General features: G+C 47.0%; 1 protein-coding gene across 2 annotated transcripts in view; it reads left to right on the top strand.

Moving 5' to 3' along the window:
- FBH1 (F-box DNA helicase 1) overlaps window positions 1-26432 on the top strand; it is a 664229-nt gene that overhangs the window by 600939 nt on the left and 36858 nt on the right. For both annotated transcript variants that reach the window (XM_078677274.1, XM_078677281.1), the window contains one exon: window positions 13517-13648. In XM_078677274.1, the coding sequence (XP_078533400.1) occupies window positions 13517-13648 (132 nt within the window). The remainder of the gene's footprint in view (window positions 1-13516; window positions 13649-26432) is intronic.

The following is a 26432-nucleotide window of genomic DNA, read 5'->3' as shown; positions in this document are numbered from 1 at the left end:
AAACGTCAGTTTCACTTAACTCATTGTCATTGTAAAAATGGTGATGCAAGTCTTTTTCATTTAATTCTTAACTCCTGTTTAGGTACCCTCCCATATTCCAAGGACATTATCAGTTTAGCACCACCATAGTTCAATGTGCAAGCAAAAAGGGTTTTCTTTCTGAAATTATTTCTGTTTCCAAGTTATGTATATAAAGATTAGCTGTATTGGGCACATAGGAACAAACCATGCTCGTACGTCCTATCTGTAGAAAAAATCCTGCTCATACAGTACATAATATTCATGAATATCAGCCGTGTACACTCTATGATAAACTTAATTGTACCTTTACTGGGCCATTTCAGATGATGTGGAAACCACCTTGAACAAACCCCCCTCATCTCCCTCACCCCGTGAATCTGAAATACTTTCTCTTCCCTTGAAGCTCTCATTTTGCTACTACAAGGGAGTTGCACTTCTCTGTTTCCCTTACACATGTATGCACGTTGTTAAGGTACTCCTCACAGAGTCAATCCCTTTTATTTTAGCATCACAGACCTAGACCTGGCCGCCACAGATGCTTTTTCACAGATTAAAACTTTCCTTCTTTTCAGTTTTTACCTGTTGGTTATGTATCCCTGCCAACCATTTATACTTTTACTATTCTATGCTGTACAACCTTCCCCGACAAAGCAATTTGAGACTAATCCTTAGTTAAATGTTTGTAAGACTATTTTACCTGCCTGATATATGTTTCTCCTAGTGATGTGAAGTGTTGCACATAATGTAACACTAAACAATGATACCGCTGTATCACAGTGCTAGTTCAACTGCTATTGCAAGGTTACACAGTCTATATAAATATGTCCTATAAAAACTATTTGGAAAAAACATAGGACGATTCCAAATGTTTTAGTGGCATTATAATTTTTATTGAGTCAAGGCAGTCCTTGCCTTGACTCAATAAAAATTATAATACACATTACATTTCAGAATATGATGTATAATTCTCTTTAGAGACACATTTTAAATTCCCCCCTCCCCTTCCCTTACACTTCCCATACACACAGCACAAACCGTTGAAAAGATTGCATTATGCAGGTCCTCATACTATTAGCCATCTTTTAAGGATCATGCAAGGACAACCTTCAGATAAGTATTGCTCTTATTCTCAGTGGTCTCACCATATTAGTGTCTATTCTAATTAATGACGCCTGTATGGTATTCGATTTTTTGTGATGTTCTTTTAAATTGTATGTTATTTATTCAGAGTCAATACCATCCACAGTTTGCGGTGCCTCCTATTCAACAACTGTGAAGTAATTTTATAATTAGCAGCTATTACTTTGCTTGTTGCCAGGAATAGGTGATTATCCATAACCCGACATGCTCAAGAAATCCAATTTGTTTTTTGAATGAATGAGAGGTACTTCTTTAGTGCACATCCCAATAATGTCGTTTTACTTACCTGCGAACCGATAACCTGTTTTTCCTCTGTAGGATAACATTGACAATTTTCTTCCAAAAAGTTTCTAAGTGTGGAGATTTGAAATCTAAAGATATTCTTTAAAAATTATGCGAATAACCAAAACGTAATTACTTACCCGTTTACAGGAAATGTCCCAGTGCTGAATCTAGGTATCCAGCACTGAGTTAGAAAAGTAACATAAAAAGTAATTTACCTGTAATTTACTTAAAAAGCCTATTCATTCCAATGTACTGTATTTGCTAAGTGTTTCAACCTGCTGCATCTCCTGTAAATCAAGCAAAGTACTAGTGCTATTGCATTTTCAAACTGTTCTATATTCAGGAACTTATTACTGAAAAGTATTTATGCTTACCTGTGCCAGGCTTGCTTGGTTCTAAAAATAAACCACAGTATATTTTTTATACAAACACAATTGGCCTGGAGTATAGTTTTTAAGTGTGTTAACTTATTTGCTGACTGACTGTACATCAAATGCTTAACACTGTCCTCTGATACTGCCTTACTACTCGACCACTCTACCACAAATAGAGAGTAAAGTTCTATCTGACTTTAACCTCTGCCTACCTCTGGGGTCACCTGGACTCTATACACACTATACCTCATTTTAGTGTAGTATATATAGAGCCAGTTTCCTACAGTCACTGATTGATGTCGGTGATGGACCAGCATCTTGTATGCCTGTGATGCCTCATCGCAACTGCAGATCTGTAGGTTTGCTCTAACTGCTGCGCCAAGATCACAAAGGCCTTGAGGGAGTGATCTCTCAAGCACTTTGAGGCTTGGCATACGACGCATCGACAATCCAGGTCTGGATCGAGAGGAAGGGAGCGGTTGAAGAGTCGAGATCTCATTGCACTTGAAGTAGTCAGGACATTCGGTTAAGTCCCACAAGAAGAAGTCACCGAAGAGGTCTTCGACTTCTACTCGTCCAACAGCCAACGAGATGAGGGAGCGTTGACATTAAGGGCCTTGCTGTGCCGATTAGCCAGCACTTGGGCCATCTCAGCATCTTCTCAAGTTCCCGGGAGCCGGCGCGACCTACACCCTATTAAGAGAATTGTATGAGGCTAGCCACATCATACTTGGGCGGCCTTTTTCTCTGGCGCATCTTCGGGATTGGGTCTGGCACTGCGTCGGTCTTGCCATGTCGACCTTCCCCAACGCCAATCCCGATGCCAACGCTGCATTCTGATCCCCTAATCCGAAACGGAGTCGGATGGGTGTCATCGAACACCAGCTCTGGCGCCGACTGGATCCATGCTTTCCAGGTTGAAGCATGAGCCCTATTCTTATGGGCTAGGACTTGGGGAGGATGGGAGGGATTGCTGGACTCTGAAGAATACCAGCATTATGACTAGGGATCCAGGTTTTATGGTACTTGTTTTTTTTTTAGCATTTCTGTCTGTATTTATCCATATTTATTTTGCGGTTTGTTTGCAAAATAAAGATGGAACTAATATTCTTCAACATTTATTTCACTGATTAATGCCCACACATGCTTGGATGCCTCGTTTCAATGATATGAAAATCCACAGATGATAAATTTAGTGTCTGTCTTGGGCATATTTACTGCTGTATCACCCTGTTTACTAAAATTAATTTTTTAGCCCCCATACATGTGAATCCGCACAGCTATTGGCTTTGCAGTCATGACTGAAAGCGTTTAGATTCACTCAAAAAGCAACCCTAGTTGCTTTTTTTTATCCGCCTTTAAAAATAAATACAGAGAGGAAAGTAAATTGGTTTCCATCTGTAGTTATCTGTAAAAATCAGTACAAATTGAAAACAGGGAGCCTTATTTATGACCCCACATGAACTCTTGTGAGGGTTGGGCAGACGCCAGTGAGCTGGATACCTTTCCAGAAACTGGCATGCTTTCTCCCCCTACCGTGGCTTTGGAGGAGGGAGCGTCATTTGCAATTGTGGTGAGGAGTGCGGCAAATGTCTTAGGCCTTGGCTTGCCCTCAGTGACAGTCAAGACGATTGTCTTGACAGAAGTGCTTCAACCAGGAGTACCCCTTCTGAACCACTTCTCCCGTTTAATGAAGCTCTTACTGACGTCCTGCTTAGGACTTGGTCCAAGCTCAACACAGGGGCTCATGTGAACAGGATTGTTTGCTGCTGCCAGCGCCTCGCCCAGGGGATCCCAGCTTTCTTACACATCAGCCTACCCTAGAGAGCTATGTGGTCCAAGCCTCCACTTCTCATGGAAATCTTGACGCATTCCCAACCAGGCCACCGGATCGGGAATTCAGGCAAAAAGATGTTTTCTTCTACCAACCTGGCACTACAGTCCGTGAACACCACATGCCTTTTGGGCCACTATTCCCACGCTAGGTGGTATACGGTTGCGCAGGTGCTGCCAACGGTCCCAGATGAGGCCTGGGCTATTCTCTAAAAAATAGTTGTTGGGAGTTACACATCCAAGTTCACGATCAGATGTGAACTGAATAACACCGACATAGATGTAGCCATTCGCTTCCCTTTCCCCATGAGGATGGGACAGGAAGCACCCCAGCCAAGAAAGACAGGCCGACAGGGAATGTAGTCCCAGGCAGGGGCAGCCACCTGTCTCCAATCTTGCGTCCCTCAATCCTGGGGCATCCACACACACTCCAGTATATTGAGCCGAATCTCTGCTGCCTCACGATTGAGCCCCTTGACAGTGCTGGACGCCACCACCTCAGAGTTCACAATGTCTCACTTCCAGTCCACATTCAGGCCTTGCGTAGGCTCCAGTCCAGCCACAGAATGAGGGGCCACCTCAGTCCACTTGGGAGCACTCCCAACTCCAGCAGGGTCTGGGGCAGCGTGGATGATGCTGGGGGGGGGTGCAGTTCACCTTCTTTTTTTTTTTTGCAGAGTTTTATATAGCGCGAACTAGACCCGAACCGAATCCGGTATCAGAGCGTTTTACATATTTTCCAGTTACGTTACATGCGGACACACTTTCATTTTTAGGCACGGGGAGATTAAGTGATTTGCCCAGAATCACAGGAGGTTTTGGCATCGTTACCGAGACTCGAACCCAGATCCCCAGGTCCGAGGTCGAGCGCCCTAGCCATTGGGCCCCGTTCTCGCACTTCACCACTTACGGACATTGCGCCCCAGCAGACAGCCGCCGCGGCCTATGTGGGGCAGGGAGGGCCCAAGGTACCGCCCGTCATGGTGGCGAGGGCTATCCGTACCACAGATAGTCCTGAGGGGCCAAACAGCAGTTCTGGGAGACCGCCAGCCCGCCGACCCGTGCATGTCCACACGGGCCCCATAAGAGCAACCTGGGGGCCCGCTGCTATACAGCCCAGTGGAATCCACCAGATATTGCGCTCGACCCTTCACCTCTGGGACAGCACAAAGTGCAAACCCAGGACAGGGCACCACCCATCGGCGTGCTTTCAACGGAACAGGCCTCCACCACCAAGAGCAAACTGCAGAGCGTGTGGTGCAGACATAGAGCGCAGATCGCAGGGTGCAGCTGAGCCCAACTGCAGTCCGCACGGTGACCCCACTTCCCTGCCGCCACACTCAGGCGTGCTTCGGATCCCTGGGCCCGCTATCAGGAGACCGGCCTTGCACCATGATATCAATGTATCAACTTCTATCCTAGATTTTGGTGAGACTGACTCTGAGGCGGCTAGGCCTCATGGCCGCCTGCATCCTGCTTGTGAAACATGCCTGCTGGCATATGAGGGCTCTGCAGTGGAACCTGAAGTTCAGTGGAACAGCATCAGGGAAATCCTTCCGACATGGTCCAGATCTCCAAGGGAACTGCACAAGATCTGCAGTGGTGGTTAATCAACCGCTGTTGTAAGCGACAGATTCCTCTCCGTTCCCCAACCAGATCTGACAGTAGTGACCGATGCATCACTGGCAGCCATCTGGGAGAGGATGAAGTCGGACTCCACATCAATCTTCAGGGGGATCCTGTTGGCATTGAAAACCTTTTTGTCTTCCATCAAGGGGAGGCTAGTGCAGGTGTTCACGAACAACACCACCACCGTGTGGTACTGCAACAAACCGGGTGAGGTAGAGTTGTGGACCCTTTGTCAAGATGTCCTGTGTCTCTGGACATGGCTGGTGGCTGGAACAACAAGGCATTTCTGTGGTGGTTTAACACCTGACAGGCTGTCTGAATGCCAGGGTAGATTAACTCAGCCTAGTGGATCACGAAAGGTGTCTACATCTGGAGATTGTGCAAGGTCTCTTTTAGCAGTTGGGAGAGTCTTGGTTAGATCTGTTGCCACCGCAATTGTCAACAAGTATGCACATTGCAGTTTCCTATGTGACTCTTGATTGGAGACGCGTTTAGTCTCGAGTGGAGCTCAGGCCTCATGTACGCCTTTCCTCCCATACAACTCCTGCCCAGAGTTCAGCAATTACCGGGATCCAGACTGGGCTCGGAGAATTTGGTATCCCAATCTCTTGATCATGGCCGTCGGTCCTCCGATCAAACTGCCCCTTCGGGATGATCTTCTGTCACAGCAGCTCAAGAGGGCTCTCCACCTACACCGGTCAACACTCCACCTTCTTGCGAGGAGATTGAGCGACGACAGTCGACAGCCTTCGACCTTCTGCCGAAGTCTGCGTTGTTATTGTTGCAGCAAGGCATCCCTCCACCAAAACGGTATATGCCTGCCGTTATGGCAGGTTTGTGGCATGGTGAGCAGAAAAGCAGGTTGACCCCCTTTCGGCTCCTCTTTCTCAGGTTCTTTTCTTTATTCTTTCCCTCGTCCAGTAGGGCTCTTCTCCAGGCACCTTAAAGGGTTATCTTTCTGCTATTTCAGCCTCTCTGAGGTTGCCTGACCAGCCATCCCATATTGTACATAGGTTCCTTGAAAAGTTTACAACATATGTTTCCATCTTCTTCCTTTATCATTCCCCAGTGGGAACTTAATCTTCCCTTGTCCAGAAGTTCCTGATGCCGCTCCCTTTAAGCCCTTGCACAACGGTCCTTTCAGCCTCCTTCCCACCAAGAAGGCCTTCTAGGTGGCAATAACATCTGCCCGGAGGGTCAGTGAGCTTCATCCTTCATCACCCAAGCCTCCATACCTGAACTTCTACCCAGACAAGCTGGTTCTATGCACCAGAGCTTTGTTTCTGCCAAAAGTCGTTACTCCCTTTCATGTAGGCCAGTCCATCACTCTGCCTACTTTTTACACTCCGCCACATCCCTCTAAGGAAGGGGGGCAACTTCCCTGTGGTGGACCCCAAAAGAGAGTTGTCGTTCTACCTTGACTGCACACAGGAGTTTCAGGCTAACGACAAACTCTTGAGGTATGTCGGAGCAAAGAAAGGACATGCCGTACAGGAAAGGACCCTCTCATGGCTAGGAAGCTGCCTTCTGAGGGATTGCATGCTCATTCCACCAAAGCTAAAGCTGCGTGAGTTTGTGGTAAAAACTGCCACAAGGAAGGGTGCACCTTAGCGTGTGCATACCACCGTGCCAGCACTGGTCCTGAAGAAAGCCTCGCAAATTGGAATGTTGAAGCTAAAACATATAGATTGGCCACTATCACTTCTATCACTTGTGGATGCTCCCACCCTTGGGCGTCATCTTCAGATTCTTTTTTCCGCCGTTGGGTCTGGATCGTCGCGTGAAGCTCCAGAAGTTTTGGAGGAGAAAAGGAGGAAATACAACAACTCTTCGACAGTAAAGGCCGGAGAAGATTGGGAGAAGAAGACCATCTGAGAGGAGACGACGAAGAAAGGGAAAAACCTCGAGATCTTCGACGTCCTTTGGGGAATGCGCACACAGGGGGCCCCCTGAGCGCTTGGATGTACAAGACACCCTTTAAATTCTGCAGAAACTGCCACCACAAGTTCGCGCAGAAGGACCAGCACCCGGTCTGCAACCTCTGTCTGCCAACGGACCACGAGAGCAAAGACTGCAACGCCTGCTCCGTCTTCAAGCCGAAGACACTCCGAGTTCGAGAGAGGCAGAGGATAGCTCACCACACGATGCAGGGCAAAGGCCAGGCTCCGACGCTTTACGAACTGGGCCTCTCCACCGACGACGAGGACAACATCGCCGAGGGTCCAGATGACTTCACGGTCGCAGAGACCGATAAGAAAACGTATGACAAGGTAGGAGAGTCTACGACCCCGAAAACCTCGACAGGGCCTCGAAAGCCTGAGGCAGACTCTCGAAAGTCAGAGTCCAGAGCCTCGAAAGGAGCACCGGCGCCGAAAACTTCGACGACCGAAGCTGCATCCTCCGAAAAAGAGCCCAGCGGATCCTTCGAGAAGGACTCCCGAGCACCGAAGACCGGCGAAAAGCCAAGGTCGTCGAAGCAAGCCCCCGAAAAAGGGTCTTCGACTTCGAAGGAAAAAGAGCCAAAAAAAGCCTCGACGTCGATGACGCCGTCGAAGAGAGCAGCCGAAACGCTCGACGACGAGCAGGCTGCACAGTTGGAGAGGAAGAAAAGAAGGCTCGAGGCCGAGATGGAGAACATCCTTCAGAGAAAGAAAGACTTCGATGAAAAGATGAAATGTTACAGGATCCCCTTGAAGCCAGCGACGGCCGTCGCTGAGGTGCAGGAGCACGAGGAGTTCGACGCCGAAGAGCCGCCGAAAACTCCGGAGCCCTCGGAACACGAAGAGGAAGAGGACCTCTATTACACAGAAGGGGAATATGGGGAGCAACAGTCAAGCTACGGCTCAGGATCCTCGACGGCCTAAGACCAGGAATGGCAGGACATCGAGGCCGAAAACCCGGAGGAGGCTGTGGAGACATACCCCTCGAGGCCTTCGCTGCCGGATGACATTCAGGCATACAATGAGGTCGTCAGGAAGGCAGCAGCAGCTTATGGGGTTAAGCTGGAAGAGGAAAAGCCTAAAGCAGATTTCCTGCTGGAAACATTGCTCCCCACGCAGACAAGAAGCCAGTTCTTGCCCATGCTGAAAAGTATCACAGACCAGGGGAAGGAAGCGTTCAAAGACCCGGCTACATGCAGATCAGTCACGCCGAAGACGGAGAAGAAGTACAAATTCTCCTCCCAGGACCCTGCTTACATCAAGGGGTCCGTCACAGCAGATTCAATAATCGCTGCAACGGCCAGAAGAAGGGCCAACGTCCCAACATCTGGGCCACCACCTTACAAGGAGAGCAGGAGGATGGACCTGACGGGCAGAAAAATAGAGAGGAACGCCGCAACGCACTGGCGGATGGCTAACTCCAACGCCCTCCTGAATAGGCATCAATACCAGCATTGGGATGAGATCGGCCAATTGCTCAAGCACCTCCCGGAGCAATACCGTGAGAGGGCATCACACCTTGTGGAAGGGGGGGAAAAGCATTGCTAACTCGTGCCTGAAGACAGCCTTGGATGGGGCTGAAACATCCAGCAGACTGATGGCTATAGGCATCACTGAGAGAAGGCAAGCCTGGCTCAGGATCTCAGGCTTCAAAACTGAGGTTCAGAACAACATCTTGAACACACCCTTCAATGGTGAAACACTGTTCGGAGCCCCAGTTGATGAGAAACTCACCCAACTGAGGCAAGGACAACGAGACGGCAAGGTCCATGGGGGCCCTGCAATTCAGGGGGATGAGAAGGAGCACTCCTACACGGAGGCCGAACGGCAGGGGTGGAAACCAGCAAGGACAATCACACCAGGCGTTCCACCAGGGGCAGCAGAGTGACCACCAAGTTCACCAGGGCCAGCAGAGGCAAAACTGGAACTACCAGAACAGGGGCCAGTCCTTTCGATCAAGAGGAAACGGATGGGGCCAGAGAAGGAGAGGCGGTGAACAACCCCCCTCTAAGTGACTTCACACGGAAAAAGGTGCTCACCCACTCGAACCCTCTGGGGGAGGAGCACGGGAAAACAAAGAGGGGAGGGCTACACGTACAAGACACAAAAGAACATGTAACACCAGTAAGAGGCAGGCTGAGATTTTTTTTCCAGGAGTGGAGAAAAATAACCACAGACAAGTGGATACTCAACATCATGCAGTTCGGATACTGCATAGAGTTGGAAAAGAGACCACCAAACAGAAAGCCAAAGAAAAGAGAGCACTCGGGAAGAGAGCTGCAATTGCTCCAGGAGGAAGCTCAAGAACTCCTATCAAGAGGCTATCGAACCGGTCCCATTCAAAGAACGGAACAGGGGAGTGTACTCAAGCTACTTCCTGGTGCCAAAAGTGGACGAAAGCCTAAGACCCATCCTGGATCTACGGTTCTAAACAAATATGTAAAGATGACGTCCCTACAAGAGGTCATCCCACAGATAAAGGCCGGGGACTTCTTGTCCACCATAGACCTCAGAGATGCGTACCTGCACATCCCCATGAACAGGCAGCACAAACACATGCTAAGATTCACAGTAAACAAGGATCACTACCAATTCACAACCCTGGCATTCGGTCTAAAGTCCGCACCAAGGGTGTTCACCAAATGCCTCGCAGCAATGGCCGCACATCTGCGAAGGAAGGGGATACACGTGTACCCCTACCTCGATGACTGGCTCATAAAGGCAAGCTCTTACAGGACATGCAAGGGTCACGCAGAGCAGGTCACAAGAACGCTAACAAGCCTGGGATTCTCCATACACTGGGGAAAATGCTCAATGGAACCAGAGCAGGTGAAGATCTTCCTGGGAGCTCAAATCAACACCGTCCAATGCAGGGTGTTACCCAGCGAAAAGAGGACTCTCAGCCTACTGAGGGAGAAACGTCACTACCAGAAGGGGCGAGCTCTGACAGTGAGGACAGTGAGCAAGATCTTGGGAATGATGGCGTCATGCATACACCTGGTCCCCAATGTACGCCTACAGATGAGACCACTCCAAGAGTGGCTGCAACAGCAATGGTCACAAGCTACAGGAAGTTGGGAGGATCTAGTGGTTGTAACGCACAGGGTGCAGGAAGAAATAAAGTGGTGGACCAAAGAAAGGATAACAATAGGGAAACCTCTAACGCCACCGGACCAAACAGTGACCATCACCACAGATGCATCCAAGAAGGGAAGGGGCGCACACATGAACAGGCTCAGGGTGAGGGTCCTGTGGAGCCCTACAGATGCGGTCAGGCACATCAATTACCTGGAGCTGAAAACAGTGTTGCTTGCCCTCAAAGCCTTTCAGAAGCACCTGTACAACAGGAGGGTGCTGATACAAACAGACAACACCACAACGATGTTTTACATCAACAAACAGGGGGGAACTCAATCATTCCCTCTGTCAAGCTTGGCACAGGAAATCTGGAGATGGGCAATACCACTCGAAATAGACCTGCTAGCCATACACCTGCCAGGGAAGGACAATGTAGAAGCAGATTGGCTCAGCAGGCAGACCTCAGCATCCCACGAGTGGGAACTCAACATACAGGAAACAGAGAGACTATTCAGGAGGTGGGGCACTCCGACAATAGACCTGTTTGCAACACGCCGGAATGCAAAATGCCGATACTTTGCATCCAGGCAACCAGAGGCACTATCCCAAGGGAATGCCCTATGGATAAGCTGGTCAAAACATTTGCCTACGCTTTCCCCCGATACCACTGATCCCCAGGGTTCTCAACAAATGCATGACGAGCAACATGACGCTCATCCTGGTGGCACCACAATGGGCCAGGCAGACCTGGTACTCACAGATAATGGAGATGGCGCAGGGGCCCCCCCACAAGTTCTCAAAAAGAAGAGACCTACTCTCCATGGAAAACTGAGAAGTTCTACACCCAGAACCGGAGAGCCTCAACCTCTCAGCTTGGCTCCTGAGGACTTGGAGTTCGCACATCTAAAATTACCAGAGAGCACCCTGCGGGTGCTGCGAGAGGAAAGAAGGCCCAGCACACACAAGTGCTATGGGGAAAAATGGAAAAGATGTACTCAATGGTGCTGCAAGAAAAAACTCCATAGAAAGCTGACATGGGAATCAACGGTGCTAAGATATCTCACCCACCTAATAAAAGCTAAGCTAAGCTCATCCTCGCTGAGGGTACACCTGGCAGCGATTGTGGCATACACAAGAGGAGAAACAGGGAGAAGCTTCTTTACATCTCAAGTCGTAAAAAGATTCCTGGAAGGGGCTAAAAGAATAGCGCCACCAAAAAGAATGCCACCGCCGGCTTGGAACCTGAATGTGGTACTGACAGAGCTCATGAAAGCACCTTTCGAACCCATCCACAAAGCATCACTGCAAATGCTGACAATGAAAGCAGCCTTTCTGGTAGCAATCACCTCGCTACGCAGGGTGAGCGAACTACAGGCACTAACACTGCAGGAACCCTACATCCAGATACACAGTGACAGGGTTGTGATGAGAACAGACCCGCACTTCATGCCGAAGGTGGTGTCAAGGTTCCACATGAATCAGCGTATTCAGATTCCTAGCTTCTTCCAGAACCCCACGAAAAGCGCTGAGAGGGCGCTCCGCTCCACACTCTAGACGCAAGAAGGGCAGTGATGCACTACATTGAAAGGACGAAGGGACACAGGAAGACAAAACAGTTCTTCGTATCCTTCGCAAACAGTTACATGGATAGACCAGTGTCTAAGAACACCATAGCTCGATGGATCGCACAAACAATACAATTCTGCCACAAGCAAGCAGGCCAGGAGCTACCAGGAGGGGCACAGGCCCACTCGACCAGGAAGAAAGGAGCAACAATTGCCTTTCTGGCCAACACACCAATTCAGAAGATATGCCTGGCGGCAACATGGGCTTCAGTGCACACATTCACTAAGCACTATTGCGTGGATGTACAAATGAACAAGGAAGCACAAGTAGGACAAAAAGTGCTTTAACATATATTCAACAACCAACGCTCATCTTCCACCCAGCCGCCTCAAAAGTAACAAAACCGCTACAAAATCTATGCACAGCATAGTGAATCCAGAAAGATTCACGCTGCAAACCTAATAGTTTCTTACCTGTCGGTGTAGTTTTGCAGGTTGAAGATCTTTCTGGATTCACTAGCGAACCCACCCGCCTCCGCCAGAAAGATGAGGCTGGGGAAGAAGGTGGAAACACATAGAAAAGAAAGCAAGTTGAAGCTTACAAGATACGTGAAAGAATTACGTTGAAAAAAAAAAAAGAAGAAAAAAAAAAAGAAGGATTAACAAACATAGCCATGGATTCACTACAAACACAGGAAAAAGAGACAGAAAAAAGAATCCGAAGATGGCGTCCAAGGGTGGGAGCTTCCGCCGGAAGCACGCCGACGTCACCGAAGGTACACCAAATGGTGGGACGTCGACGCCCACCTGGGCTGCAAAAAAAGAGAGAAAAAAGACTACGATTCCGGACCCAACCACCAGATTGCGGAATATGCATAGCATAGTGAATCCAGAAAGATCTTCAAGCTGCAAAACTACACAGACAGGTAAGAAACTATTCATTACTCTTTTGTTGATTTAATAGAGATTCGATCAAGCCACTGATGCCTTACCAACGCAACCATCCTCCCTGCTCTGTAAACAGATTTCTAGGGTCAGGGCTCTACCCCTTTCAGGGCCTTGGTGTCAGTGTGCTTCATGGCTCTGCGCTTCCGCCATGGAAAGTTGCAAAAAGTTAATGACGTTAGCATGCTGGGATGGCTTCTACAAAGGCACCGCGCATGTCACTTCCAGTGCGTATGACGATGCCACTCGGATCCGGATGACACCACCTACTGGCGCAGAGGGGTACTGCTCACAAAAAAAAAATCTAGATCCAGTTTGATGCCCGGGGATTAATTCGAAGGTTGGGAATCTGCTAGATTGTCTCTCTACCAGATAGGGGGTTACCGAAGGTAAGTAACTTGTTCTTTAATACATCTTTGTTTACCTTAGTATTCATATCAGTTGTTGGTAAAATGCTTCAGTTTATAAGTAGTGCTTTTTAAATCCTTTCTTATATGTGCATAATTTGGTGCATCACTTAAGTAATCAAATCACAAAAGATGAGAGCAATTTCTGACTCAGGCACTTAGCAAATGTTTATTAAATCGCCACTTTCCTTGGGCAAAAATCTAGCAGTATATGTTGGCAAAAAAACTTGTCAGATATTGGTGGATGTTGCTCGCTCCTCTCCCCTTCCAGTAATGTTATACCTTGTTCTTCTATTCAGGAATACTTCCTACGAGCAGAGCTGACCACAGATGTATTGAAAGAAAGAACACCAGAGTGTTCGGTGTCAAAATGTACAAACACTCTACAAGACAACACAGTTTTAACACTTAGGAAATGGCCTATGACCTGTGTAAGTTTTTCTTAATGTATATGTTAATCTGATCAGCTGAAAGTAAAATCCAATATAGGTTAATGTGAACCCTGAAAATAAATAATTTCTGATCACCTTCTCTTCAGCATGCTTACTTTTAATTTGACCTTTCCATGCTTTCCTGTTCTTTTTTCCGCCTTGGCCATGGTTTCCGCTGATAAGTATTACCTTTTTTCTGGGGATATTAACTTGTCTTGTGCATTTTGTGAGGAGCTGTAAACAATATATTGTGTTCATTTAAAGTGGGTAGAAGTGTTTCATCTTGTATTGCAATGTGTTTTAGAAGGATATAAGAGAGAATGCTTTGAGTGTCCTGTAGAAGAGGAGTTTGATGCTTTGTCTCTGGAAGCTGCGGCTGAAGGCTCTCTGAATGTCGACAGAAGAGAGAGGAAAAAGCGATGGATCATTGAATATTTTTCCAAACTTTCAATCTACAATCAACATTATAGAGCATGGAGGAAGAGAATAAACAACCCGGGTATCCACCAAGAAAATACCGAAGAAGTAGGTGGGGTACGTGGGCATCTGACAGAGGTCAGAGAATGAGCAACCAATGGGCCTTCTTTGCTGGGGGCTATGGAGAATATGCTCTTTTCCCAGAGTGTCACCACAAGTTTGCTCATCGAGAAAACCACCAAGTTTGCAGCCTTTGTTTGCTGAGGGACCACAGCACAGAGGACTGTGATGCCTGCACTGAATTCAAGCCGAAGATGCTTCGAGTCAGAGAGACGGGCATGCCCAGACTGGGGTCCTGTGCTCTCCATGTCACTGGAGTCAAGCTATCCTAGCTGATGAGGGCTGAAAGCCCGAAACCTGGCCTAGGATGCTTGTTTCCAGTCCAGGGAGGACCTGGCCTGGCAGTTCAGGCTGGATTGTTCCCATTGGGCGCAAGGTCAAGACTGATTTGCATATGGCTGGGTACAAACTGGAATGGTGAGCAAAAATACGATGGATTTAGGCCCAGATCTCTGAACTGGGGTGAATGTTTGACCGTGCTCTGCATTATGTCCATCACTTGTTCTTTTTTCATCGAGTCAGAGATAAGCAGAGGCAGGCCCAGAAGAACATTTCACCACTGTGTCCTTGTGTGTAAAAAAAAGGTTACTTCACAGAAGGAGCCGAAGGAACAGGCTTCGATTTCAAGGTAGAGACCATCTATGTCGACCCGGAACAGGTGCAGACAAAACACAAAGAAAAGTGATGACAGGTAACGCATAAAAAACGGGTTAACTGAGCTGAGACCTTCAGACATACAACCCTTGAAAATTGCCTCAGCGTCCAACCTCTTGTCAACCATAGGTAAGTCAAAAAAGAAAGAACCCCCATGTCTCCCACACCAAGGACACCGCAGGCAGGTGCTCCACTAAAAACACATCGGCTTGGGCAGACAACGGAGAGCAGGAGAGGATGAAGAAGCCAGTAGCTGAAACATGAAAAAAAGACTGTCTAGTGGGGTTGACGCCAAAGAGTGAGTGATCAAGGTCGAGCAGAAAAAGAGGTGACTCGTGGCCAAGATGGGAGTGATACTCCAGAAGAAGAAAGATTTCAGCACCTCCCTTTGGGAATTATGTAGAAAGTGTTGATGGAATAGAACCAGAAAAATATGGGGACGGTTGATCATGAGCCATCAGTAACACCCTGAGCCCCAGGAGGAAGAACAACACAAAATGTTCTATGAGTAAGAGGACCCTGAGTCACAGGGACTGTTCCATGCTGCTGAGGACATGGAAGATCAGTGGCAGGATCTTCAACTCCAACTCTGCGGAAGGAGGAGTTGAAGCATATTCGTCGAGGCCTTCACCTTAAGAAGGTATTGCCATGTATAACATGTTGAAGAGGGCAGTAGACAAATATGGGACACAGCTAGCAGAGGAAATGACACAAACACGTTTCCTGCTTGAAAATCTTCTTCCTTCTCAAGCCAAGTACCAATACCTACCACTGTTACCCTGTATTTTGGACAAGGGAAGGGATATGTTCAAGGAACCGATGACCTGCAAACCTGTAACACGAAGAGTACAAAAGAAATACAAATACTCTTTAAGGACCCAGCTACATATGACGCAACATTACAACATACTTGATCATCGTGGCCACTGCAAGGAAAAGAGCCAATGTAGCAGCATCATCAGGGCCACCTCCTGAAAAGTAGAGCAAGATGGTGGGGTGAACTTTCAAAAGAGGCGCTGTGAATAAATGATGCATCGCCAACTCCAGTGCTCTGCTTAGTAGGTACATCCACCAGTACTAGTAAGAAGTGGGAGAACTGCTAAAACACCTGCCACAAAAGTACCAAAAGAGAGCAAGCTCACTCGTTGAAGAGGGCAAGACGATGGCTAACACCTGCCTAAAATCAGCACTAGATGCCACGGACACAGCAAGCTGGCAGCTTGTGATGAAAACAACACTAAGAAGTCATTCCTCTCGGCGAATGTCAGTATTTCCGAATGAGGGCTAGGGGAACATAATCAACATCTAGTTCAGTGGGGAGCAGCCCTTTGACAGTGCAGTAAACGACACACTCCAGCAACTAAAAAAGGACAACGAGATAGCTAAATCCACAGGGACTTTGCAGTTTAGGCACCACCAAAGGAGAGGGGTGTCTCCCCAAGAAGACAAACTGGAAGAGGAAAAGAGGAAGCTTTCAGGCTACCAGTTTACACTAGTCTTTCCAAAAAGCAAGCCAACTGCAGGGAACAGCACAGCAGTGGCAATACCAAGTACCACACAGTCATTCTTTTCTCAGGTGAGTGAGAGACATGGGACAACCGTCCAGAGGAACAGGCCCTGTTATGTTATGTTAGATGGTCTTGTATAGCACTCGAATCACCCTGGGGCATCTCGGCGCTTACTCAGAAAACCAGCCAGGAAGAAACAAAGGGGAGGAGGGAGCCTTAGTACAAGAATGCTTTTAGATGTTTCCTGAAAATTTGGTAAGATGGAGTCTCTCGTAGTGATTTTGGCAGGCTGTTCCAGTATTTCGGGGCCAGGTAAGAAAAGGCCTTGCCCCCTGACCTATGGAGCCTGATACGAGGTAGATGAAGTAGCTTCAGCGAGCAGGATGTCAACGGGCGACTCGTAGTGTATTTTACTACTTTGTTTTGCAGATACTTCGGTCCCTGACCCTGAAGCGCGATGAATGTCAGGCAGCAAACCTTAAAGAAGGATCTTTGTAGCCAATGTAGGAGTCTCAGCAAAGGTAGCGAGGGGGAGCCCGACGGTATATTCAGGATCAACCTGGCCGCCGTATTTTGGATTACCTGCAGTTTGTTTAACAATGTTACCCCCACCTCTGCCAGTAAGGCGTTTCCATAATCCAAGCGGCTCATGACCATAGCTTGGGTCAGCATTCTGCGGTGCTCCGTAGGAATAAAAGGAAAGATTTTTCGCAGCAGTCTTAGCCTATAGTAACAAGCCCCTGAGATGGAGGCTACATAGTCCAACATTGAGAGAGATTGATTTATCTTGATCCCAAGATTATTAACACACTGTTTAGGCACTGGAGGGGGCGCCCAGCTGTGTTGGCCACCAGTCGTTAGACCAGGCTTCGGCTGCCTTCGCAAGAAGCATGACTTCCGTCTTACCCGGATTCAGCTGGAGACAGTTGTTAGTCATCCAGTTTGATATTTCAAGGATTCCAGTGGTAAAGCGGAGTCTATCTGCTTCAATATTTTGGCCGATGTTAAACAGTAATTGGGTGTCATCGGCGTACGATATCGTTTCGAACCCCAGGGCTTCCACTACCTTAGCCAATGGTGCCAGATAGATAATAAAAAGGGTAGGGCTGAGGCAGGAGTCCTGGGGAACGCCTTTGTCCAGTGGTATTTTCCCAGACTGATAGGGCCCCAGGACGACAGTTTGGGATCTGTCCGTCAGGAAGTTCTGTAACCATTTAAGAGCCGCACCCTGGATACCAAAAGAGGTTAACCTCTCCGCAAGCCTAGCATGCGAGATGGTATCAAAGGCTGCCGAGAGGTCGAGAAGTATCAAAATCGCTGAGCCTCCGGCATCCACAGTCATCCTCAAAGAGTCGGTTACCGCCAACAGAGCCGTTTCTGTACTAAAGCCCCAGCGGAAACCGGATTGCGAGGGATCCAAGATGGCATTTGATTCAAGGTAGCTATTCAGCTGCCGGTTAATAAAGCTTTCATGCATTTTACCCAGGAGAGGGAGCAGAGAAATAGGGCAATAGTTGCCCAGATCTTGTGGATTAGCCGAAGGCTTTTTTAAGATAGGACGGACAAAGGCTTCTTTCCAGGGAGCCGGAATTACGCCTTCTTGGATCGAGAGGTTGAAGATATTCTGAATAGTGGGAGCTAAAATATGGGACAGGACTGACATGATTTTTGGGGGGCAGGAGTCTGCCGGGGAGCCTGATTTAGCCTTCTCCAAGGCTTTTTGAGTCTCTACTAATGAGACAGGCGTAAAGTATACTAGGGAACAGTCTGTCCGTATAGTAGTACTGACTGGACTGAAGACAGTGGGTAGGTTTTCCAGGTCAGATGGTAAAAAGTTGGAATAGATTTTTGTGATTTTTTCCTGAAAAAACCTGGCCAGTGAGTCACATAGCTCTTGAGACTCTATAGGTGACTGCTTACATGCGACAGGGGCCACAAAATCTTTGACAATGTCAAATAGAGCCTTTGAAGAGTTACTTGAGCTCTCAATTTGATTCACAATATACAAGCATCTCGCTGCTTTTACATTTCGATGGTAGACTGCCAGTGCAGATTTGAAAAGCAGTTTTGATTGAGGGGATTTACTTCTTCGCCAGTGTCTCTCCAATTTTTTGCAGGAAGATTTTTCCTGCCTCAATTCGGCGGAGTACCATTGGGCTGAACGTCGATTTAGGGTTAAACTGGACTTCTTCCTTATTGGGATAGTTACGTCCAGAGCTTTCACCAGCCCTTCCTTAAATGCCATCAGTGAGTTGGATACATCCAACTCTACCGTGGACGGAGCTACCAGGAACGCTTGCTCAAATGCCTGAGGGGTTAGCTTATTCCATGCCCGCTGCGCAGTTTGACACTTACTGGCTGACCGAGCAGCCGATGGCTACGTACTAGTTGGCATCATAAACTTGATCATAGAATGGTCCGTCCAAGTGAGAGGCCAAGGCGAATCATACCTGAAAGAGTCCATGTTAGTGAATATTAGATCAAGTGTATGACCCCCGTTGTGAGTGGGTCCCTGAACTCTTTGAGAGAGCCCCAACTGCTCCAAATCAGTGAGGAGTTAGTTCACTTCAGGTGATAAGAGCAGTTCCGCATGGAAATTGAAATCCCCCAACAACATGAACATGCTGGCGGCCATGACGTGGATAGCGATCGTATCCACTAATTTATCTGAAAAGTCTGCCTTAGGACCCGGAGGCCGATAGACTAGGGCTCCTGTCCAGCTTTCCGATGGTGAGAATGTTACTTTAAAAATGCCTATTTCCATGGTTTCACCTATGATTGAGTTTATTCAGGAGATACTAAGATGTTTTTTAAAGGCAATGGCTATTACTCCACCAGTTTTACCCCCCCCCCTATCAAGGTGGATACATTTGTAGTTGTCAGGAATGGCTATATTTATAATAGGGTGGTTGGTGGGGCTCAACCAGGTTTCAGTCAGGAAACAGATCTCAGGGGAATGTGAATTAATCAGATCCCATATTTCAAAAGGATGTTTAGCTAGGGAGCGTACATTACATAGGATAAAGGCTAGCCCCTCCAAAGGAGAGATCCTGAAAGGTCGCGTCAGCGATACATGGCTTATAAATTGGTTTCCCTGGAAGGTGCAGCGTCTACAGGCTACAGGGCCTTCCAAATGCCCTGGCCACTTATTGCAGCAATTTAAAGTGGAGCCGTGAATGACGGAAGCTGTTTTCCGAATGCTATAGAGCTCAGATGAGGTGTAGGCTAATACATTAGAGGAATTTGACTGTGGCTGAAATCGGGCAGAGGTCATGGCCTCTGGGCTAGTCGTGGCTCGGACGGGCGTAGACGAGCTTACCTTACCGAGCTTACGTATGCTGCGCGGAGGCATGTCCGTCTTCCTTTATGGTCACGCAGAGCGCGTCAGAGCACTAGACCGCCACCCCCAACAAACGCCCTGCGAGGTGGCCGTGGAGTGTACCGGCGGCCTCTCTGATCGGGTGGTGACTCCGCACCTAATCGGCCGAGTGAGGGAGAAGGGTTTCTGCAGTCGCGCTCGGTAAGTTTATTAAAAGCAAACACAATACCAAATTTTAACAATAAAAGCTAAGCGTAGCAAGATTCTAACTCCCGGCTTCCGCCTCAGGAGTGAACTGAGTGGGGCTCCTGTGCCAGAGCAGCTTCCTTTATGCTCACGCAAGCGCGTCAGAGCACTAGACCGCCACCCCCAACGAACCCCCTGCGAGGTGGCCGTGGAGTGTACCGGCAGCCTCTCTGATCGGGTGGAGACTCCGCACCTAATCGGCGGAGCGAGGGAAAAGGGTTTCTGCAGTCGTGCTCGGTAAGTTTATTAAAAAGCAAACACAATACCAAATTTTAACAATAAAAGCTAAGCGTAGCAAGATCCTAACTCCTGGCTTCCGCCTCAGGAGTAAACTGAGTCGGAAACCGGCAAACAAGTAACTACCCAAACCTGAGCTCACTTCTCAGAATACCTGTGGGGGGAAGAATCTGGACCTTTCTTCAGGAGTGCAGAGAGGTCATGTCAGACAAAGGGATTCTCAACATCATACAGAATGGATATTGCACAGAACCACTAAGTCACCCCCACACACCCCAAGACAGGGACCAAAGGAAAGGCCACATATGGAAGTGAAAAGATCATACCTACGATGGAAGGTAAAATAACTGTTGCGGAAACAGGCATTGTAAAGAGAACTACAAAAAAAAGATCAGTCAGGGAAACTATTAAAAATACTTGCTGGTTCTAAATAAGGCAAGTCATTGTGACCAATACTAGAACTCTGCTTCCTGAACAACCTCATAAAGACACAAAATTTCAAAATGACAACGTTGCAAGAAGTCATTCTTCAAATCCAAGAGGCAGACTACATGGCAAATTTGGACCCAACAGATTCTTCCTTCCACAACCCCATGAATGCGGACACAGAAGTTCCTATGCCCTGTAGTAGACAGAACTCACTACAAAGTGTAGGAAGCTGGCTCTGTATATACTATACAGAGATATAGGTGCACAGAGTCAAGTAGATCCCAAAGGTAGGCAGAGGTAAAGTTAGATAGCACCTCACTCTCTATTTGTGGGCGAGCAGTAAGGCAGTATCAGAAGACAGTGTTAAGCATTTGTTGTACACACTCAGCAAAATGAATTCACACATTCAAAGGCTGAACTTCGGACCAATTGTTTTTGTATGTAAATATTCTTTTAGTTATTTTATTTTCTAGAACCAAGAAAGCCTGTCAGAGGTTAGCAATAAATACTTTACAGTAGTAATGTAGTTTGTAAACAGTTTGAATTGTAATTGTATATGCACTTTGTTTTGACGTACAGGACGGTTACAGAGAAATGCAATACTTTGTAAATACAGTACATAGATTTGAATGGGCTTTTCAGTAAAATACCAGATACGTTACTTTTTTGATTACATTTCTTACTTCGAGTAGTATATCTGGATACTACTCTGGGACATTTCCTGTAAATAGGTAAGTAAATCGTTTTGGTTAAATAGTACAATTTGAAAGATTTTCTTTAGGTTTTCAATATGGAGGAAAATAGTGTTATCAGTTTTTGGGTAAGTATTCGGTAGTTGGAGATGAGGTTCTGGAGGTAGACTCGGGGGTCCCCCAGGGTCAAGGATGTACTCTTGTTACACACTCAGCTGCACTAGTGCGGCCGGGTGCAGAGGGCTGAGCTCCAATGTTAACCAATGGGGAATAGGAGGCCTCTGGTTGGTGGCTGCTGATGAGCAGGCCACAAGGTTGTGGGAGCCAAGCTCCTGGTGTTACACTCCGAGCAAAAGAGGATCCTGTTTAGCACATAAAGTACACCCACAGTGGTGCAGGGGTGGCTGGGTGCAGAGTGCAGTTTTGGCGCCGGGTGCCCAATTGTTTTCAATGGGTATTTTTGGTTTTGGTTTTCAACTTTGACCAGGGAGACTTCTGGGAGGAACCAACAGCTGAGCAGGTAAGTTGGAGGGCTCGGGGATGTAGGTGCACCTCGGGTTCTTCTTCAGGGTACAGGGCGGCTGGATGCAGGGGTGTCTTTTGAGGTCGGATTTCACCTTACCAGGTGACTCGCGGTTGGGTGGTCTCCGTGCAAAGGCTGCAGGCGATGTCGGGGATGCCTGGAGGGGTCAACCCACAGTGGACTCGGACTCTGGAGCACTGGAGGGCCTCACTGGGACCGGTGAGCCACACGAACTTGGGCCGTAGGCGACGGGTGCATTGGTGGTTCCAGGTGTCTGGTTTCTTTTGCCTCAGCAGGCTCTGAGTCTTTCTTTGGTGTTTCCTCTGAACAGAGCTGCTGTTCACAGGAGATCTGGTCTTTGTTGAAGGCAGTCAGTCCTCCCAGGGGTTCTGGAGGTCGCTGGCTGCAGGACAAGACAATTTTTGGAGCAGGATCTCTGGGAACTGCAGACAGGCCGGTAGGGCTGGGGCTGTTGTTCTCTGCAGTCTCCTCCGCTGGGCGTCTTCTTTTGTCCTTTTCTTCTTATGTTGCGGAAATCTGCTTTCTTGGTTCAGGGATGCCCCTTAAAAACTGTATTTAGGGGGCGTTTTAGGGGTCTCGAGGTCAGTAGCCAGTGGGCTACTGACCTTAGGGTGACTACACCCTTTGTGTGCTTACCCCATGTGGGGGAGTGAGCACAATCCCTTTTACCAGGGGCTGACCTGTGGCCAGAGATGCCAATTGGGTTAGTTTTGGGCAAAGAATAAAGGCCCTGGGAACCTGATTGGCAGGGTCCCAGGGCACATCAAGTGAAAGTGCATCAGAAGCCTGGCAAAACGGGGTGGGTTACTGCAACAGAAACCCACTTTCCTACACCAAGTCAAAGTACTGTTATTTGAAATTAAATCAGCACCGATGGTGTTAACAAAATGTTTAGCCGCATTAGCAGCATACCTGAGAAGAAAGGGAGCACATTTGTATGTACCCCTACCCAGAATGACTGCCAAAGGCAAGCCAATTCTCCAGTTGTGGAAGCAGCATCAAAACAGTGATGGATACACTCCACAGACTAGGCTTCTCATTAAACATAGAAAAATAATCACCTACAACAGAGAAGAAGAAAACCTTCCAGGGAGAAAAAACCAATACAGCAGAAGCCAAAACATTCTACTGTGACAAGCAAATCCAAATGATAACACAGCACACTCCCTGCTACCGCAAGCATCTGTCTTAGACAGTGAGGACAGTGGGGAAGATGCTTGCCATGATGATTTTTTGCATCTCACTAATTTCATATGCAAGGATACACATGATACCAATCCAGGAATGGGTTCAGAGTCAATGGTTACAAGCAGCTGGTGTTGGGATGACCTAATGGTTGTTACGAACAAATTGCAGGATGAAATGGCATGGAGGCACAAAGATACGTAACATTGGACAGACCTTTTACACTACCAACTTCGACTGTGACTATCACCACAGACACCTTGCACACAGGATGGGATGCACACATGGGGAGGCTGAACATCAGAGAGGTCTAGCAATCAGAGGAAGCAACTCAACACATAAATATACTGGACCTAAAGATGGTCTTCCTAGCCCTATAAGCATTCCAGTTAGAAGGATGGGAAAAATTGATACAAATTTAGACAGACAACACAACAACGTTTTGCCTTAACAAACAGAGAGAACCTTCATCCTATCAAAACTTGCACAGGAAACCTTGAAATGGGCCATCCAAAGAAAGATAACATTAACTTCAATACACTTGACTGGAGTGGACTACGTCGATTCAGGCAAACTTCGCAGACAAGCAACCATTTTTCACGAATGGGAACTTAATCCGAGAGTGGTTGAAAGAATGTTCCAGATGTGGGAGACAGCAGAGTTGGATCTGTCAGCACTCTGCAGAACATAAAATGCCAAAGTTTTGCGTTCAAGCACCCACATAATCACTCCCTGGGAAATGCCCTGTGGACAGACTGGTCACAGAAATTCGCATAAGCTTTTCCTTCAATCACACTAATACCGACATTAACAAAGAACTGGATTTAATCCATTGCTCTTTTGCTCACCTTGCCAGTTTTATAATTCATAAGTTCCCCAAAATGTTCCAGGACTGGAGTTAGAATAGTAAATAAGCCTCATGGAATATTTGGGGGAAAGTTGCTAATTCCCCAAATATTCTAGGACTAGATTTAGAGTAGTAAACTTAACCTTTCAGTGCCCGCCGCTCCCACCGCTGCCCTGAGTGTGGTGTGAGGTCAGCGGCCGTCTTTGAACTGATAAGGCTACAATGGATTTTTGATAGTAGGAAGTTGGGGCAGTCTTATTTGGTATTTACTATCTGACATAGTGTGCTGCCACTGAAAATTCCTCAAATATTACAAGCGATTTAGCTTCTGGTTACACTAGCCAACAGAGAGGAATGGTGATAATATCACATCAGTACAGTTTAGCAGCACTCTTCCCTCCCACCATCACTCCACCCCCAAAACCCACCCACCCCGCTTCCTGCCTGGCCAACAAGGTTCTTGCTGCTACCTCTGGTGATGGCATATGGAATGAATGCTACTACCGCTGACGGGGGACAAAGGTTTGTCTGTTCTTGCCAGGGCTCGGCGAGTATGGATTTATTTGTGTGGTAACAACGTTTAAACTACGGGTATATCACAATGTGTCTGAACCTGGTGCTTAAGACAGCTTTGATGGAGCATGGATGAATGCTATGGTCAGTAGAGCAGCAACACTTAACTGTTTCGAATCCCAGCACTTTCATTATTTTGCCATTGAGAATTCATATTTTAATTTTGCCACGACTCAACAAACGCACGTCATGACACAATTTATCTGAGGCCTAAGTCTGGCAGTTTTAGAATGTGAATGTACATTGCTGCACATTCTCTAGACATAGTGAAGCTCACATTGGTATTTTAAATGATTACTTGCCTTTTCCAACGCTATCATAAGAAGCTATATGCCACCCCCCCCACAACCTCCTTCCTCAACACCCTTTTGCTGACGTAGACTGCAGCACGTTCAAACTCAAACCCCCATTTAGGTCACTTCTGACTCTGGGCTATCAATGATGCAGTATATTTTCCATCTCAATTGGACGGCCCCTAACAACTTTATATGGCATCAGTAATTTCAGGCAGCCGCCCACCTGTATTGTGTTCCTTGTCCTGCCCCTCCAGTCAAATAAATAAGCGCTATGACCTGGCCAGCGCTGGACTCATAATAGCACTTATTTCATTTACTTTTAGTCAAGCTGAACAGTATATGTACTGCTAAACAGCATGGCTGAAAGACATTAACATTGCCAATAAATTCCGCATTGCCGAGACCTATTAGATTTGCCAATGTTTGTTTTTAGTGGATATGTGTGCATTTTATGACTATAACAAACAAGTCTGCTCTTCTCTGATGTTGTTTCCTGGTGCAAGAGCCTGGATCTGGGCTGCTGCTTCCTTTTAGAGTGGGCCTGAAAAAACGGGAAAGGATTGAAAATCAAGCATAAATTATGTGCATCAATCTTGAAAAGACCAGATTACATATCGTCAATAGCTCTCAGTAGAATACAGAACAGTCATGGTTTGCAATGCTTTAAGTTTTCTGAAGCAGGAGCCTAGCATATTTTGTAAAAGCTTGTCTCACCATATACTTCTTCTAATCTAACTCCACATCTTGAATCTGTAAAGCATAGTTTAAACAGTTAGACATGGGGAAAAGGCGCAAGGCTCTTTGCAGAGAAAATGCTTATGTGCCTTTCTGCAAACTCAACTCAACTAACGAAGATTCACAAAAGAACACAAAAACAGCCTACTCAGATAAGTATCCAATCTCTTGCACCTCAAACAGGGCCCTCTACTTTACTTACCATTACAACCAGGCCTTGCCACTCAATATGCTTTCTGTGTCACTGGGGATGTAATACACCAGCCTTGGGAATCGTTAAACTGAGTCCCATGGAACAAAATTGTCAGACATGCCAATACCATTAACCACGATTTGCTTAGCCCACAACCAACTCCTCTACCTGCTGGAGTGCGCCAAAGTTCAGTTCAATGTACCTTTTGGCAAAAAATCCATCTTTTTTTACCAAGTGTAACATAGCTACCATTCAACAAACTATGCATAATCGGCAAGGCATGGGGCTGCTTGAAAACTGTGAGGGATGCCTTTGTATACAAAAGTCACATGTGATATCTGCTCAATATGTTTGCCATTCATCGGGGTGAAAAATTGAATTGTACATTAATGTTATGAAGAAGGAAAAGAAAGAGTTACCCATATGGCAATAGGAACTTGTGTATATAATTATACTCAAAAACAATGGTTCACCTGAAACGCATTTAGAAAAAACAATTTAGGCAGTGAAGCTACTGCATACACTAAATGCATATATACACATAATTCAGCCATACAAGGTATACACAAATCAAGCATGTTAATGTATTATTATGCAAAGCGAACATAAGTATTTCACTAGAGGCATTATTGAAACTTGAGAAAGAAAGAGCAATGTGCCCTCAGTGTGAAGGAAAAAATGCAGAAAGGAGGAGGTGAACAGGTAGTTAACGAGGTATCACACAAGTACACTATATTGATTTGTTTAGGCATAACATTATGAGTCATTCAATTAGATCTCTAATTTGAG

The sequence above is a fragment of the Lissotriton helveticus genome, chromosome 1_1, assembly GCF_964261635.1.
Source record: "Lissotriton helveticus chromosome 1_1, aLisHel1.1, whole genome shotgun sequence".
NCBI classification, from domain to species: domain Eukaryota; kingdom Metazoa; phylum Chordata; class Amphibia; order Caudata; family Salamandridae; genus Lissotriton; species Lissotriton helveticus.
This window is presented reverse-complemented; position numbering and strand designations above follow the sequence as displayed.